The following is a 20,000-nucleotide window of genomic DNA, read 5'->3' as shown; positions in this document are numbered from 1 at the left end:
GAACCATAACTACTACTGGTCACTGTTGGGCCTTTAATCCCTAGAACCATTACTGCTACTGGTAACTGCTGGACTTTTCATCTCTAAAACCATTACTGCTATTAGTCACTGCTGGACCTCTGATCTCTAGAACTATAATTGCTATTGGTCACTGCTGGACCTCTGATCTCTAGAACCATAACTGCTAGTGGTCACTGCTGCATCTCTGGTCTCTAGAACCATAACTGCTAGTGGTCAATGCTGGACATTTGATCTGTAGAACCATAACTACTACTGGTCCCTCCTGGATCTTTGATCTCTAGAAACATGACACCTGCATAAACTGGTCAAGCAGTAAAATCCTTACAATATGATAGCACCATGGGCGTATTTTGGCCTAGGATAACAAGGCACTTACCTAGGGTGGCAGATTGCGAGGGGGCAGCACTTTTATTTTGCTATATTTGTAAGAAGCTTACAGATATTTTTAAAGTATTATACCGGTAAATAAAGGGAGATTTTTGACCAAATAGCTTACATTCTAGGGGGGTTTAATAATAGACTGCCTATGGAGCTTAGCATTTAGAGGTAGCTCTGAACCTTTCTTTTATTTAGTTAGCTATTGCCTTTAGTTTTGTTAGCTTTCAGTACTTAGTATTGTGTTTTGGGCAGTATTGTTTCAAGAAATCTGTGTTTTGTTTTTTTAACGTATATTGCAGCAATTGATAGATGTCTGCGTCTCTGTGTATGTCTGTATGTGTGTGTGCGCACGTGTGTATGTGTATAACAATGTGTGTGTGTCTGTTCATGTCTATGTGTGTGCGTATGTGTATAACTCTGTGTGTGTCTGTGTGTGTATGTGTCTCTGTGTATGTCTGTATGTGTGTGTGCACGTGTGTATGTGTATAACAATGTGTGTGTCTGTATGTCTGTGTGTGCGCATGTATATAACTGTTTGTTTGTGTATGAACATGTCCGTGTGTGTGCGCGCGCACATGTGTATAACTCTGTGTGCGTATGTCTGTGCACGCACGTGTGTATGTGTATAACAATGTGTGTCTGTGACTATGTGTGTTTTTGACTACGCTTTAAATCCCTTCCATTTCCCATGATCCTGTCATACATATAGCCAAGTAGTTGAGAATATAAAAAAGCAGGAAAGATGAAGCGGAGCAAAAAAAGTGAAAAACAAGTATTGCCACCACCTGAACAAAAAGAAAGGATGGGGCTCGTGGACTCTCACCATCATGAAAGAAATGTATCAGGTAAGCATAAATTTAGTTTTCTTTCATCAGATAGTGAGAGTCTATGAGTGGGAATCTATACCCAAGCTGTAAAGTCAACGAGATGACCATGAAATAAGGGAACAAACAGTGGAGGCAGGTACAATATATGTTACTGATCAGGCACCATGGCCCACAAAAAATTAGCTCTGGTGTGCTGGGGTATCTTTTGTCTCCTCCTAGTGGTCAGGAGGAGAATTCTAACTCTCAGACTCTCATCGTCTGATGAAAGAAAATGAGGCTATTTAGCCCCAGCATAACATTCTAAATAAAATTACTTGTGATATTCCAGGTCAAGCTGGGGTATACAGAATGTCCTAATTTGTTATTAAAATAAGAACATGCAAGGTTCTTTTTAATACATGCCAATAACATTTAATGTTTTATATTGGGCGGCAGGTGTCACTATTTTAATTTGTTGTTTAAAGGGACACTAAAGTCAAAATTAAACTTTCATGCTTCAGATAGAGCATGCATTTTTTACACTTTCCAATGTACTTCTATTATCAAATGTTGCACATTCTTATCTGCACACTTTGAGGCACCAGCTCCTACTGAGCATGTGCAACAGTTCAAAGTGTATAGGTATACTAGTCTGTGATTGGCTGATGGCTGTCACATGATACAGGGGGCCAACAAATGGGGGGGGGGAATAAATTTGTCAGAAAAAATAATAATATACTGCCTATTTGAAATCCAGAGTGAGGGCTATTGCATTGTCTTTATACTATATATTTGCTGATTATGCAATACTGCTGTATTTAGTGGCCCTTAACTCTTTATTTAAAAGGACTTTATTACAGGAAATAACAGAATTTATGCTTACCTGATAAATTACTTTCTCCAACGTTGTGTCCGGTCCACGGTGTCATCCATAACTTGTAGGAATATTCTCTTCCCCAACAGGAAATGGCAAAGAGCACAGCAAAAGCTGTCCATATAGTCCCTCCTAGGCTCCGCCCACCCCAGTCATTCGACCGACGGACAGGAGAAAAAACAGGAGAAACCATAAGGTGCCGTGGTGACTGTAGTTAAAGAAAGAAATTCATCAAACCTGATTAAAAAAAACCAGGGCGGGCCGTGGACCGGACACACCGTTGGAGAAAGTAATTTATCAGGTAAGCATAAATTCTGTTTTCTCCAACATTGGTGTGTCCGGTCCACGGCGTCATCCATAACTTGTGGGAACCAATACCAAAGCTTTAGGACACGGATGAAGGGAGGGAGCCAATCAGGTTACCTAAACAGAAGGCACCACGGCTTGCAAAACCTTTCTCCCAAAAATAGCCTCCGAAGAAGCAAAAGTATCAAATTTGTAGAATTTGGCAAAAGTGTGCAGGGAAGACCAAGTCGCTGCCTTACATATCTGATCAACAGAAGCCTCGTTCTTGAAGGCCCATGTGGAAGCCACAGCCCTAGTAGAGTGAGCTGTGATGCGTTCAGGAGGCTGCCGCCCGGCAGTCTCATAAGCCAATCGGATGATGCTTTTCAGCCAAAAGGAAAGAGAGGTAGCAGTAGCTTTTTGACCTCTCCTCTTGCCAGAATAAACGACAAACAGTGAAGACGTTTGTCTGAAATCCTTTGTTGCTTCTAAATAGAACTTTAAAGCACGAACTGCATCTAAATTGTGTAACAAACGTTCCTTCTTTGAAACTGGATTCGGACACAAAGAAGGCACAACTATTTCCTGGTTAATATTCTTGTTGGAAACAACCTTTGGAAGGAAACCAGGTTTAGTACGCAAAACAACCTTATCTGAATGGAACACCAGATAGGGCGGATTACACTGCAAAGCAGATAACTCAGAAACTCTTCTAGCAGAAGAAATAGCAACCAAAAACAGAACTTTCCAAGATAACATCTTGATATCTATGGAATGTAGAGGTTCAAACGGAACCCCTTGAAGAACTGAAAGAACTAAATTCAGACTCCAGGGAGGAGTCAAAGGTCTGTAAACAGGCTTGATCCTGACCAAAGCCTGAACAAAAGCTTGAACATCAGGCACAGCTGCCAGTCGTTTGTGTAACAAGACAGATAAAGCAGAAATCTGTCCCTTTAGAGAACTCGCTGATAATCCTTTATCCAAACCTTCTTGGAGAAAGGAAAGGATCCTAGGAATTTTGATCTTACTCCATGAGAATCCCTTGGATTCACACCAACAGATATATCTTTTCCATATTTTATGGTAAATTTTTCTAGTTACAGGTTTTCTGGCTTGTACCAGAGTATCTATTACAGAATCCGAAAACCCACGCTTAGATAAAATCAAGCGTTCAATTTCCAAGCCGTTAGCTGGAGGGAAACTAGATTTGGATGTTCGAATGGACCCTGTACTAGAAGATCCTGTCTCAAAGGTAGTTTCCATGGTGGAGCCAATGACATATTCACCAGGTCTGCATACCAAGTCCTGCGTGGCGATGCAGGAGCTATCAAGATCACAGAGGACCTCTCCTGCTTGATCCTGGCTACCAGCCTGGGAATGAGAGGAAACGGTGGAAACACATAAGCTAGGTTGAAGGTCCAAGGCGCTACTAATGCATCCACTAGAGTCGCCTTGGGATCCCTGGATCTGGACCCGTAGCAAGGAACCTTGAAGTTCTGACGAGACGCCATCAGATCCATGTCTGGAATGCCCCATAATTGAGTCAACTGGGCAAATATCTCCGGGTGGAGTTCCCACTCCCCCGGATGGAATGTCTGACGACTCAGATAATCCGCCTCCCAGTTTTCCACTCCTGGGATGTGGATCGCAGATAGGTGGCAGGAGTGATCCTCCGCCCATTTTATGATTTTAGTCACTTCTCTCATCGCCAGGGAACTCCTTGTTCCCCCCTGATGGTTGATGTAAGCAACAGTCGTCATGTTGTCTGATTGGAATCTTATGAATCTGGCCTTTGCTAGTTGAGGCCAAGCCCTGAGAGTATTGAATATCGCTCTCAGTTCCAGAATGTTTATCGGGAGAAGAGACTCTTCCCGAGACCATAGCCCCTGAGCTTTCAGGGAGTCCCAGACCGTGCCCCAGCCCACTAGACTGGCGTCGGTCGTGACGATGACCCACTCTGGTCTGAGGAAGCTCATTCCCTGGGACAGGTGATCCTGGGTTAGCCACCAACGGAGTGAGTCTCTGGTCTTCTGATCTACTTGAATCACTGGAGACAAGTCTGTATAGTCCCCATTCCACTGTTTCAGCATGCACAGTTGTAATGGTGTTAGATGAATTCGCGCAAAAGGAACTATGTCCATTGCTGCAACCATCAACCCTACTACTTCCATGCACTGAGCTATGGAAGGTCGTGGAACAGAGTGAAGAACTTGACAAGCGTTTAGAAGTTTCGACTTTCTGACATCTGTCAGGAAAATCTTCATTTCTAAAGAATCTATTATTGTCCCCAAGAAAGGAACTCTTGTCGACGGAGACAGGGAACTTTTTTCTATGTTCACTTTCCATCCGTGAGATCTGAGAAAGGCCAGAACGATGTCTGTGTGAGCCTTTGCCTTTGAAAGAGACAACGCTTGTATCAGAATGTCGTCCAAGTAAGGTGCCACTGCAATGCCCCTTGGTCTTAGAACCGCTAGAAGGAACCCGAGTACCTTTGTGAAAATCCTTGGAGCAGTGGCTAGCCCGAATGGGAGAGCCACAAACTGGTAATGTTTGTCCAGAAAGGCGAACCTTAGGAACTGATGATGATCTTTGTGGATAGGAATATGTAGATACGCATCCTTTAGATCCACGGTAATCATAAATTGACCCTCCTGGATTGTAGGTAAAATCGTTCGAATGGTTTCCATTTTGAACGATGGCACTCTGAGAAATTTGTTTAGGAACTTTAAATCCAGAATTGGTCTGAAAGTTCCCTCTTTTTTGGGAACCACAAACAGATTTGAGTAAAACCCCATTCCTTGTTCCACGGTTGGAACTGGGTGTATCACTCCCATTTTTAACAGGTCTTCTACACAATGTAAGAATGCCTGTCTCTTTATTTGGTTTGAGGATAAGTGAGACATGTGGAACCTTCCCCTTGGGGGTAGTTCCTTGAATTCCAGAAGATAACCCTGAGAAACTATTTCTAGTGCCCAGGGATCCTGAACATCTCTTGCCCAAGCCTGAGTGAAGAGAGAGAGCCTGCCCCCTACTAGATCCGGTCCCGGATCGGGGGCTACTCCTTCATGCTGTCTTGTTAGCAGCAGCAGGTTTCTTGGCCTGCTTACCCTTGTTCCAGCCTTGCATCGGTTTCCAAGCTGGTTTGGTTTGCGAAGCATTACCCTCTTGTCTAGAGGCTGCAGAGTTGGAGGCCGGTCCGTTCCTGAAATTGCGAAAGGAACGAAAATTAGACTTATTCTTGGCCTTGAAAGGCCTATCTTGTGGGAGGGTGTGGCCCTTACCCCCAGTGATGTCTGAGATAATCTCTTTCAATTCTGGCCCAAAAAGAGTTTTATCCTTGAAAGGGATATTAAGCAATTTTGTCTTGGAAGATACATCCGCAGACCAAGACTTTAGCCAGAGCGCTCTGCGCGCCACAATTGCAAACCCAGAATTTTTCGCCGCTAATCTAGCTAACTGCAAAGCGGCATCTAAAATAAAGGAATTAGCCAACTTAAGTGCGTGAACCCTGTCCATAACCTCCTCATACGGAGTCTCTCTACTCAGCGACTTTTCTAGTTCTTCGAACCAGAACCACGCTGCTGTAGTGACAGGAATAATGCACGAAATAGGTTGCAGGAGGTAACCTTGCTGTACAAAAATCTTTTTAAGCAAACCCTCCAATTTTTTATCCATAGGATCTTTGAAAGCACAATTATCCTCGATAGGAATAGTAGTGCGCTTGGCTAGTGTAGAAACTGCCCCCTCGACCTTAGGGACTGTCTGCCATAAGTCCTTTCTGGGGTCGACCATAGGAAATAATTTCTTAAATATAGGAGGGGGGACAAAAGGTATGCCGGGCTTCTCCCACTCCTTATTCACTATGTCCGCCACCCGCTTGGGTATAGGAAAAGCGTCGGGGGTGCACCGGAACCTCTAGGAACTTGTCCATCTTGCACAATTTTTCTGGAATGACCAGGTTGTCACAATCATCCAGAGTAGATAGCACCTCCTTAAGCAGTGCGCGGAGATGCTCTAATTTAAATTTAAATGTCACAACATCAGGTTCTGCCTGTTGAGAAATTCTACCTGAATCTGAAATTTCCCCATCTGACAAAACCTCCCTCACGGCCCCTTCAGATTGGTGTGAGGGTATGACAGAGCAATTATCATCAGCGCCCTCCTGCTCTACAGTGTTTAAAACAGAGCAATCGCGCTTTCTCTGATATGCAGGCATTTTGGATAAAATATTTGCTATGGAGTTATCCATTACTGCCGTCAATTGTTGCATAGTAATAAGCATTGGCGCGCTAGAAGTACTAGGGGCCTCCTGCGTGGGCAAAACTGGTGTAGACACAGAAGGAGATGATGTAGAACTATGTCTACTCCCTTCATCTGATGAATCATCTTGGGCAACTTTACTATCTGTGGCAGTACTGTCCTTACTTTGTTTGGACGCTAAGGCACAATTATCACACAATTTTGAAGGGGGAGACACATTGGCTTCCATACATACAGAACATAGCTTATCTGAAGGCACAGACATGTTAAACAGGCTTAAACTTGTCAATAAAGTACAAAAAACGTTTTTAAACAGAACCGTTACTGTCTCTTTAAATTTTAAACAGTGCACACTTTATTACTGAATATGTGAAAAACTATGAAGGAATTGTTCAAATTTAACCAAATTTTCACCACAGTGTCTTAAAGCATTCAAAGCATTGCACCCCAAATTTGAGACCTTTAACCCTTAAAATGAAGAAACCGGAGCCGGTTAAAGTTTTAACCCCTCTACAGTCCCAGCTACAGCCTTTGCTGCGACTTTACCAAACCCAGGGGGTATACGATACCAAATGAAGCCTTCTAGGAACCTTTTCAAATACTTTCAGACCCACACACATGCAGCTGCATGTCCTGCTCTCAAAAGAAACTGCGCAGTAATGGCGCGAAAATGAGGCTCAGCCTTCCTGACTGAAAAGGTGTCTAAACCAGTGCCTGACGTTAAAAAAAAAAAACGTTCCCCAAATTTTATAAGTGTGAATAAAGCAATCAATCTTGCCCATAAAATGTCTACCAGTTTTATAGCCCACATTAAGCCCTTTATTCTGTTTGATTAAGAAAATGGCTTACCGGTCCCCATGAGGGGAATGACAGCCTTCCAGCATTACACAGTCTTGTTAGAAAAATGGCTAGTCATACCTTAAGCAGAAAAGTCTGCTAACTGTTTCCCCCAACTGAAGTTATTTCATCTCAACAGTCCTATGTGGAAACAGCAAACGATTTTAGTTACTGCTGCTAAAATCATATTCCCCTCACAAACAGAACTCTTCATCCATGCTACTATTGTACCTGCATGAGGCAGGTACAATAGTAGCATGGAGAATCTCACTTATTATTTATTATGTGCCAACTGAGGGTGACAGTGTGCTAGAATGATCACATTCTACATGTAAACTTGCTAAGGTTCTTCCTACATAGATTTTGCCACATTTGCAGTTTATCTTGTTGGGGACCCTGGAGTTTACCCCTACTTTGGAGGAGCAGCGACCATTCACTTTATTTTACAATACATTATTCAATACTCCTGATATGCAAAGACTTTGTCCATATAAGAAAATTACATCACTTGTGAAGTGAAGACCGAGAGCTGCCTTCTCCACTTTTCCCTTTCTCAGACGGACTTATTTTGGGACTTTTTATTTGCACCGTTTATATTGGACATCTTCCAGTGTAACGTGTGTATTTTTACATATATACATTTGTATTTTCATTTTTTTATTTACATATCATAATAATTGTTTAATTAAGTTTATATTTGATTTCAACAATTTATATATTAATTCTATAGTAATTTTGTATTTTAGTTATGTTTTTATTTTTATATGGGTTTATTATCATACATTTACACTAGGGCCACCCACACCACCTGTTAAGTAAGCGCCTCCTATAGGTTATCTGTGACACTTAGTCACAGAGTTTCCAGTTTGAAGCCCTTTATTCTGTTTGATTAAGAAAATGGCTTACCGGTCCCCATGAGGGGAATGACAGCCTTCCAGCATTACACAGTCTTGTTAGAAAAATGGCTAGTCATACCTTAAGCAGAAAAGTCTGCTAACTGTTTCCCCCAACTGAAGTTATTTCATCTCAACAGTCCTATGTGGAAACAGCAAACGATTTTAGTTACTGCTGCTAAAATCATATTCCCCTCACAAACAGAACTCTTCATCTTTTTCTGTTTCAGAGTAAATAGTACATACCAGCACTATTTTAAAATAACAAACTCTTGATAGTAGAATAAAAAACTACAACTAATCACCACATACTCTTCACCATCTCCGTGGAGATGTTGCCTGTGCAACGGCAAAGAGAATGACTGGGGTGGGCGGAGCCTAGGAGGGACTATATGGACAGCTTTTGCTGTGCTCTTTGCCATTTCCTGTTGGGGAAGAGAATATTCCTACAAGTTATGGATGACGCCGTGGACCGGACACACCAATGTTGGAGAAATTAGTAACATTTAGTTTTGATTGAACTGGCAGGACGTGAAGATATTTATTGACCAGTACATCTATTTCCTTACATCACATGTCAGCAACTATCTTATTGAGGAGTTACCTATAGTTTAACCTTAAATTCTACCTTCAAACGTTTTCATATATAGTTATGATTATTTATTTGTAAAGCTCTGCCAGATTCTGTAGCACTAACATTTATTTTATCATCATAATAGTCATCTACAGCCATATGCAGGAGAATATGTGTGGGGGACCACATCACAAGTCGGTATTTACAAACACCTTACTTAAAGGAACATTACAAGTTTTTTTTTTCTTCATTTTTTAATTTAAAAGATTATATTTTAATATATATTACAGTATTTTGCCTTTTGAAAAAAAGATGTTTCCTGTGCTGGATTTTTTAAAATATATTTGTAGGATGTGTCACTCTCCCCTAACCTGTGTGAGTCAGCCAGGAGCCGATGGTATTTATCAGTGGTTAACTAATGCTAATTGTATATTATAGAACAGAAGCTTATGCATGCATTTCATAATAGAAGCAGCTTTATCTGCAAGATCTAAACAGTCAGTCATTTAATGAGAGGAAAGTACAGTATATCTTAAAAACAAACATACCAAATTGTTTTAAAGTTATGTAATGCTGCATTTCTAGATGGCATAATAAATGTATATAAATATGGTATAATAAATGCATTTAAAGATGGTATAACAAATGCATGTAAAGATGGTATAATAAATGCATGTAAATATTGTATAATAAATGCATGTAAAGATGGTATAATAAATTAATATAAATATTGTATAATAAATGCATGTAAAGATGGTGCATGTAAAGATGGTATAACAAATGCATGTAAAGATGGTATAATAAATGCATGTAAAGATGGTATAATAAATGCATGTAAAGATTCTATAATAAATGCATGTAAAGATGGTGCATGTAAAGATGGTATAATAAATGCATGTAAAGATGGTATAATAAATGCATGTAAAGATGGTATAATAAATGCATGTAAAGATGGTATAATAAATGCATGTAAAGATTCTATAATAAATGCATGTAAATATTGTATAATAAATGCATGTAAAGATGGTATAATAAATGCATGAAAAGATTCTATAATAAATGCATGTAAAGATGGTATAACAAATACATGTTAAGATTCTATAATAAATGCATGTAAAGATGGTATAATAAATGCATGTAAAGATTCTATAATAAATGCATGTAAAGATGGTATAATAAATGCATGTAAAGATTCTATAATAAATGCATGTAAAGATAGTATAATAAATGCATGTAAAGATGGTATAATAAATGCATGTTAAGATGGTATAATAAATGCATGTTAAGATGGTATAATAAATGCATGTAAAGATTCTATAATAGATGCATGAAAAGATTCTATAATAAATGCATGTAAAGATGGTATAATAAATGCATGTTAAGATTCTATAATAAATGCATGTAGATATTGTATAATAAATGCATGTAAAGATGGTATAATAAATGCATGTAAAGATGGTATAATAAATGCATGTAAAGATTCTATAATAAATGCATGTAAAGATGGTATAATAAATGCATGTAAAGATTCTATAATAAATGCATGTAAAGATTCTATAATAAATGCATGTAAAGATTCTATAATAAATGCATGTAAAGATGGTATAATAAATGCATATAAAGATGGTATAATAAATGCATGTAAAGATGATATAATAAATGCATATAAAGATGGTATATTAAATGCATGTAAAGATGGTATAATAAATGCATGTTAAGATGGTATAATAAATGCATGTAAAGATTCTATAATAAATGCATGTAAAGATGGTATAATAAATGCATGTAAAGATTCTATAATAAATGCATGTAAAGATTCTATAATAAATGCATGTAAAGATGGTATAATAAATGCATATAAAGATGGTATAATAAATGCATGTAAAGATGATATAATAAATGCATATAAAGATGGTATATTAAATGCATGTAAAGATGGTATAATAAATGCATGTTAAGATGGTATAATAAATGCATGTAAAGATGGTATAATAAATGCATGTAAAGATGGTATAATAAATGCATGTAAAGATGGTATAATATACAAGAGGTTTAAAGTTACACTTTATTGACATATATGCTAAATCAACGTTACCACAGGGAAAATACTGCCATAGGTATTTATGAAATGGGTATATTCACCTCCAAACTTCTTGTAATACACCTTATTGGTCAGCATAAACCTAATGATAATCACACAAATAAAAAGGAGGATGCTAGAGTGGGCTATTAAGGATGGGAATAATCACTTCCACCACTATAAATTCTACAGTATACATATACTGAAGCAACAATTCATGCTTACTGATTATCCTCTTAACGTAAATAGGACAAGCCAATGCGGTATTACACTTCCGCATAATACTGAGCAACAACATCAACGTTGCTATGACTACGATTGTGAATAAAGAGCGCTACCTAACGCTGGGTTGGCCCTATGCCCTGACGAAGTCACGTTTATGTGACGGAAACGCGTCGGTGGGCGTAGCCTGGTATCGAGCGTGTTCTAGTATACACTAACTACTAGCAATCACACCGTTATAGAGATTTTATAACCAAAATTTCTTGATACTTTGTTGGGCTTTAATACAAGCTGGCATTTGGTGTTTAATTAAGTTTATTTTGTAACACATATTGATTATATAAATACATTGTAACCACGGATGTTAATATAGTGCATCCATTACATGTATAGATACTGAGCTGGCTGATTGAAGCTGGATACACATATAGACTTTTTTTGAACTAAACCAATGCATATGAGTTAATGCTGTGAATGTTTGGTGTTTGATTTGTTTTGGTACTTAGGGATATAAACTAGCAATCGGCTGACTTTGTTCAAACAAAGCAGTACGCAGGTAGGAGGACGCCCTCGAGCGCATAGCTTGTTTGATATCTATGTGTGAAAACATGTGTCAAGTGTGGGTTAACCCCTGATACTCTGTAATTTGCTATATCCTTTTGTTACATCAGTGATTATACACGCACACCGGGTCCACTAGCCCTTATTTTTCTATTTTAATACCAGATGCTATGTAGTAGAGGCTGTAGAATTTATAGTGGTGGAAGTGATTATTCCCATCCTTAATAGCCCACTCTAGCGTCCTCCTTTTTATTTGTGTGATTATCATTAGGTTTATGCTGACCAATAAGGTATATTACAAGAAGTTTGGAGGTGAATATACCCATTTTATAAATACCTATGGCAGTATTTTCCCTGTGGTAACGTTGATTTAGCATATATGTCAATAAAGTGTAACTTTAAACCTCTTGTATATTAACCCAGTGTATAATTCTACACTTGACTTCAATGTCACAAATCCCCTCTTTCTTCCCTAACCCCTCACAAAGATGATATAATAAATGCATGTAAAGATGGTATAATAAATGCATGTAAAGATGGTAATAAATGCATGTAAAGATGGTATAATAAATGCATGTAAAGATGGTATTAAATGCATGTAAAGATTCTATAATAAATGCATGTAAAGATGGTATAATAAATGCATGTAAATATTGTATAATAAATGCATGTAAATATGGTAATAAATGCATGTAAAGATTCTATAATAAATGCATGTAAAGATTCTATAATAAATGCATGTAAAGATGATATAATAAATGCATGTAAAGATGGTATAATAAATGCATGTAAAGATGGTATAATAAATGCATGTAAAGATGGTATAATAAATGCATATAAAGATGGTATCATAAATGCATGTAAAGATGGTATCATAAATGCATGTAAAGATGGTATCATAAATGCATGTAAAGATGGTATCATAAATGCATGTAAAGATGGTATCATAAATGCATGTAAAGATGGTATCATAAATGCATGTAAAGATGATATAATAAATGCATGTAAAGATGATATAATAAATGCATGTAAAGATGGTATAATAAATGCATGTAAAGATGATATAATAAATGCATGTAAAGATGATATAATAAATGCATGTAAAGATGGTATAATAAATGCATGTAAAGATGGTATAATAAATGCATGTAAAGATGGTATAATAAATGCATGTAAAGATGGTATAATAAATGCATGTAAAGATTCTATAATAAATGCATGTAAAGATTCTATAATAAATGCATGTAAAGATTCTATAATAAATGCATGTAAAGATTCTATAATAAATGCATGTAAAGATGGTATAATAAATGCATGTAAAGATGGTATAATAAATGCATGTAAAGATGATATAATAAATGCATGTAAAGATGATATAATAAATGCATGTAAAGATGGTATAATAAATGCATGTAAAGATGGTATAATAAATGCATGTAAAGATTCTATAATAAATGCATGTAAAGATTCTATAATAAATGCATGTAAAGATTCTTTAATAAATGCATGTAAAGATGGTATAATAAATGCATGTAAAGATTCTATAATAAATGCATGTAAAGATGGTATAATAAATGCATGTAAAGATGGTATAATAAATGCATGTAAAGATGGTATAATAAATGCATGTAAAGATTCTATAATAAATGCATGTAAAGAAATAGTACATTGTTAATTAGTAAATGCAATTAATTTCAGATGTATGACATCCTGCCGTGTGTAATCAAAGCCTGTACTTTATCTCTGCAGTTAACCCTTTGAACTTTATATTGAGAAAAAAAGTTACATTTTACACGCCCTCCTCTTTATCCACATCTGGTCATTTGGTTCCTTCTTCTCTTCCATCTATAGCTCTTGTTATACACTCTTCTCTATCAAATACCATCCTCTTCATTCATACTCATTATAAATTATCATTGCGCCATCTACAGCCTCACTCAAACCATTCAGTGTCTTTACCCCTTCAAACCATCCACACCACTAATTCCCATGTTGCATAATTTGTTCTCTACGTGTTTCTCACCTTTCCTGCAGCTTCTCATGTCAGGCCCCAGCTCTATACCATCTGGACAAGTGCATGTGTATTTGGGGGAGTGCACGGAGATCTGGGGAGCTGCAAGGCACAGGTATTCACAGCCTCCATTTGGATGCGGGCCCAAGCTACAAGCATCTACAGCTACACAATAAGAATGGTCACACTAGTTAGTAGTCTGTTTCTGTTTAGCGTTAATTCAGCCTATCCACCCCTATGTTCACCTTCTTCTGACCCCAGCATCTCTAACACCTGCTCTATACCCTTTCACCCTGTTCACCCCAACTTCACTCAAATGCCCCTTTTTCCAAGTCTCACCTTACCTCTTTAACCCTTTTTCCCCAACAACCTCTAATAAGTCTCCCAACATGTTTAGGTTTCCCTACTTCAAGAATATATGAGAGGCTGGAGGATACTAGAAAAGTGCACCTACCTTTTGGCTGTTTAAGCGGATGGAAAACCACAATATCATGAGGATTGTTAAGATTCTCTGCAAGGACAGAAATTTCATGTCCATTAAGTCGATTAGCACTGAAGATGGCCTCATTCTCCAGATCCGTCCAGAAAACCTTGTCCTGGAGAAGGACACAAAATATGGGCGCAATGAGGAAATAAGAATATGTATAGTGTGTATGGGGACAGAACAAATGAGTGTGTGGATTTATCCAGTATAGCAAAGTCTGTGTGTGCACATCTAGTGTGTGTGAATTGTAGAGAAAGAGCAATGGGTATGGCTGTTTGTGTTATGTGTCTTTTGGGTCTGTGATACTGTGTCCACCTCACCTCAAACACAGCCAGCCCAAATGGGTGACTCAACTTGTCCTCAGAAGTGATCAGGGTCTTTCTGTTGAAACCATTAAAGTCCACACTGGAGAGAGAGTGCAGCTTGGAGTCCACCCAATACAATCGACGGCTCAAAACATCTGAGAAGCAAAGAGGAAGATTTTGATATTGGCAGGAAGGCACAAGGTAAACAGAGTAATTGGGAGAACAGGATGAGACAAAACTGTATGATTTCTCATTCAGTACCATTGTACAGCAAGAGAACAGCACTGAAAGCATGGAGGAAGCAAGCCCCATTGTACAGTATACTGCAAAATACACAGTGACACTGTACAGTAAATTATAAACGCCACATACAGAATACAAGCAAACACTGTATATATGCGTATAGAAAGTCATGACAGAAAAAAGAGGATCAGATTTACAGACCACAGCAAGAGCCACACAAAATCACTTAATCAAGACAGGCACACTAAGTGCAAGAAAGTCTCCAAAGTAAACAGCAAGTGACAGAAGTAAAAGCAGGTAACACTACAAGTGTCTATAAAAGATGTCACCCACCTAATGCGATTCCATTGGGCCACTCTATGTTATCAGCCACAAGCACCTGCCGATCCGCCCCATTCAGTCCAGCCTTTTCAATCTTGGCAGGGTCTCCCCAATCTGACCAGAACATGAACCTAATGATTGTAGCATATCACTATCATCAGTAAAAACCATGATGGCAGGTCATGCTGGCTATATACATTGGCACCTGCTTCACTTACCCATATGTGGGATCCACAGCAATGGCTCTTGGCTCTGCTAAGCCGCTGTTGAATAGTGTTTTTCGTTTGCAGCCATCAGCAGTTGCCACAGAGATGGTCTTGTTGCCAGAGTCGGTCCAATAAATATTCTTATGAACCCAATCCAGGGCCAGACCCTCAGGGGAGTGTAAGTGAGTGTTAATAAGCACGACATGCTCTGTTGGATCCACAGCACGATCTAGCGGAGCACTGCAAAGACAGAAAAGCTGGAGTGTGCAGTATGCCTCTGAGGCAATGCAAATGTGAAACATCAGCACACCTTTAGCACAAAGTGATGCACAATCAATACAATAGCATGATGTGAATACTTGTGGTGCATTTACAGAATATGTGAAGGATACATCATGCAGAGGAAAATACATGGCACCTCAAGCAGCGCAATGCTAACAAATGAAAGAACCTTTATGATATATATAGTGTAAATACACCGAAGTGAACAATGCAAACCGACACAAAGTCTTATTACATAACAATACCTTGTTTTATATAGAAAATACTGAATATCCCCATTGTTATAACTAGTACAGAAATAATGAGTTTATAGTATTTGTACAAAAGATCAAGGTCAAGAAAGTAATGTGCGTTTCCGATACGAATACTTATCTTGTCTACTAGTTCAGCAAAAACAGGTTTTCTACATACAGGTACAAATCCCCAAAACCAGAATTCCAAGATCCAAACTTATTCTGAAAGCCAAACTTTTTAATAATAGTTTTTTTAAAAATAAAAATGATAAAAAATGACTATTTCCCTGCATGTAAGCTACAATCTTCTCTGTCTGTGTCTTTAGTTTGGGTTTTATGATCTAAAATGCAAATAATACTATATATTTATTTAAAACAACACATATTACCTTGCTGATTACAGTACTGTACTATCTGAGGGAACTATGTATACAAAAGTATAAACATGATCTAAAACTACCTTTAGTTACATGTATAAGTTGTAAAATGACATGGAAATATGGCCTAAATTACACAAAATATTGTTGTTTACAGCTGGTCCCATCCCCTCGCCAAACTATCCCATTATACAAAGCAAATATTGAAAAATCCAAACTATTCCAAAATCACAATCTTTTTCTATCCTAAGCAGTTTGTATAAAGGGTTTTCTACCAGTATATGTGGGTTTAATGTTTTTAGAAGACGAGGCAAAACCTCACCTTGCACATTAGCTGTGTTTGGTACTGAAGCAAGGAAAACACTGGAATTTTAAACCCACAGGGTCTCATATGATATGGATCAACTCAAAAATATATTTAAAAAATGTGACTTTACTACATAAAGACATGCAGCACGTGCTGAAAGAATGATACAGAGTTTTAGAAACTGACTTTACTACATACAGACATGCAGCACGTGCTGAAAGAACGATACAGAGTTTTAGAAACTGTGACTTTACTACATACAGACATGCAGCACGTGCTGAAAGAACGATACAGAGTTTTAGAAACTGACTTTACTACATACAGACATGCAGCACGTGCTGAAAGAACGATACAGAGTTTTAGAAACTGTGACTTTACTGCATACAGACAGGCAGCAGCACGTGCTGAAAGAACGATACAGAGTTTTAGAAACTGTGACTTTACTACATACAGACATGCAGCAGCACGTGCTGAAAGAACAATACAGAGTTTTAGAAACTGTGACTTTACTACATAAAGACATGCAGCACGTGCTGAAAGAACGATACAGAGTTTTAGAAACTGACTTTACTACATACAGACATGCAGCACGTGCTGAAAGAACGATACAGAGTTTTAGAAACTGTGACTTTACTACATACAGACATGCAGCACGTGCTGAAAGAACGATACAGAGTTTTAGAAACTGACTTTACTACATACAGACATGCAGCACGTGCTGAAAGAACGATACAGAGTTTTAGAAACTGTGACTTTACTACATACAGACATGCAGCACGTGCTGAAAGAACGATACAGAGTTTTAGAAACTGACTTTACTACATACAGACATGCAGCACGTGCTGAAAGAACGATACAGAGTTTTAGAAACTGTGACTTTACTACATACAGACATGCAGCAGCACGTGCTGAAAGAACAATACAGAGTTTTAGAAACTGTGACTTTACTACATAAAGACATGCAGCACGTGCTGAAAGAACGATACAGAGTTTTAGAAACTGTGACTTTACTACATACAGACATGCAGCACGTGCTGAAAGAACGATACAGAGTTTTAGAAACTGACTTTACTACATACAGACATGCAGCACGTGCTGAAAGAACGATACAGAGTTTTAGAAACTGTGACTTTACTACATACAGACATGCAGCAGCACGTGCTGAAAGAACAATACAGAGTTTTAGAAACTGTGACTTTACTACATAAAGACATGCAGCACGTGCTGAAAGAACGATACAGAGTTTTAGAAACTGTGACTTTACTACATACAGACATGCAGCAGCACGTGCTGAAAGAACGATACAGAGTTTTAGAAACTGTGACTTTACTACGTAAAGACATGCAGCACGTGCTGAAAGAACGATACAGAGTTTTAGAAACTGACTTTACTACATACAGACATGCAGCACGTGCTGAAAGAACGATACAGAGTTTTAGAAACTGTGACTTTACTACATACAGACATGCAGCAGCACGTGCTGAAAGAACAATACAGAGTTTTAGAAACTGTGACTTTACTACATAAAGACATGCAGCACGTGCTGAAAGAACGATACAGAGTTTTAGAAACTGTGACTTTACTACATACAGACATGCAGCACGTGCTGAAAGAACGATACAGAGTTTTAGAAACTGACTTTACTACATACAGACATGCAGCACGTGCTGAAAGAACGATACAGAGTTTTAGAAACTGTGACTTTACTGCATACAGACAGGCAGCAGCACGTGCTGAAAGAACAATACAGAGTTTTAGAAACTGTGACTTTACTACATACAGACATGCAGCACGTGCTGAAAGAACAATACAGAGTTTTAGAAACTGTGACTTTACTACATACAGACATGCAGCACGTGCTGAAAGAACAATACAGAGTTTTAGAAACTGTGACTTTACTGCATACAGACATGCAGCACGTGCTGAAAGAACAATACAGAGTTTTAGTAACTGACTTTACTACATACAGACATGCAGCACGTGCTGAAAGAACAATACAGAGTTTTAGAAACTGTGACTTTACTACATACAGACATGCAGCACGTGCTGAAAGAACGATACCGAGTTTTAGAAACTGACTTTACTACATACAGACAGGCAGCAGCACGTGCTGAAAGAACGATACAGAGTTTTAGAAACTGACTTTACTACATACAGACAGGCAGCACGTGCTGAAAGAACGATACAGAGTTTTAGAAACTGTGACTTTACTACATAAAGACATGCAGCACGTGCTGAAAGAACGATACAGAGTTTTAGAAACTGACTTTACTACATACAGACAGGCAGCACGTGCTGAAAGAACAATACAGAGTTTTAGAAACTGACTTTACTACATACAGACAGGCAGCACGTGCTGAAAGAACAATACAGAGTTTTAGAAACTGACTTTACTACATACAGACATGCAGCACGTGCTGAAAGAACGATACAGAGTTTTAGAAACTGACTTTACTACATACAGACATGCAGCACGTGCTGAAAGAACGATACAGAGTTTTAGAAACTGACTTTACTACATACAGACAGGCAGCACGTGCTGAAAGAACAATACAGAGTTTTAGAAACTGACTTTACTACATACAGACATGCAGCACGTGCTGAAAGAACAATAGAGTTTTAGAAACTGTGACTTTACTACATACAGACATGCAGCACGTGCTGAAAGAACGATACAGAGTTTTGGAAACTGTGACTTTACTACATACAGACATGCAGCACGTGCTGAAAGAACAATACAGAGTTTTAGAAACTGTGACTTTACTACATAATGACATGCAGCACGTGCTGAAAGAACGATACAGAGTTTTAGAAACTGTGACTTTACTACATACAGACATGCAGCACGTGCTGAAAGAACGATACAGAGTTTTAGAAACTGACTTTACTACATACAGACATGCAGCAGCACGTGCTGAAAGAACGATACAGAGTTTTAGAAACTGACTTTACTACATACAGACATGCAGCAGCACGTGCTGAAAGAACGATACAGAGTTTTAGAAACTGACTTTACTACATACAGACATGCAGCACGTGCTGAAAGAACAATACAGAGTTTTAGAAACTGTGACTTTACTACATAATGACATGCAGCACGTGCTGAAAGAACGATACAGAGTTTTAGAAACTGACTTTACTACATACAGACATGCAGCACGTGCTGAAAGAACGATACAGAGTTTTAGAAACTGACTTTACTACATACAGACATGCAGCACGTGCTGAAAGAACGATACAGAGTTTTAGAAACTGACTTTACTACATACAGACATGCAGCACGTGCTGAAAGAACGATACAGAGTTTTAGAAACCGACTTTACTACATACAGACATGCAGCACGTGCTGAAAGAACGATACAGAGTTTTAGAAACTGACTTTACTACATACAGACATGCAGCACGTGCTGAAAGGACGATACAGAGTTTTAGAAACCGAC

At 38.3% G+C, this 20,000-nt stretch overlaps 1 protein-coding gene across 2 annotated transcripts in view; it reads right to left on the bottom strand.

Annotated features, from left to right (window-relative positions):
* LRP8 (LDL receptor related protein 8) overlaps positions 1–20,000 on the bottom strand; it is a 200,807-nt gene that overhangs the window by 11,468 nt on the left and 169,339 nt on the right. For both annotated transcript variants that reach the window (XM_053693447.1, XM_053693448.1), the window contains exons 11-15: positions 15,374–15,601; positions 15,168–15,286; positions 14,607–14,746; positions 14,257–14,398; positions 13,815–13,967 (exon numbers count right to left, since the gene is read on the bottom strand). In XM_053693447.1, coding sequence (XP_053549422.1) covers positions 13,815–13,967; positions 14,257–14,398; positions 14,607–14,746; positions 15,168–15,286; positions 15,374–15,601 — 782 coding nt within the window. The remainder of the gene's footprint in view (positions 1–13,814; positions 13,968–14,256; positions 14,399–14,606; positions 14,747–15,167; positions 15,287–15,373; positions 15,602–20,000) is intronic.

Source organism: Bombina bombina, chromosome 10, assembly GCF_027579735.1.
Source record: "Bombina bombina isolate aBomBom1 chromosome 10, aBomBom1.pri, whole genome shotgun sequence".
In the NCBI taxonomy this organism is placed as follows: Eukaryota; Metazoa; Chordata; class Amphibia; order Anura; family Bombinatoridae; genus Bombina; species Bombina bombina.
This window is presented reverse-complemented; position numbering and strand designations above follow the sequence as displayed.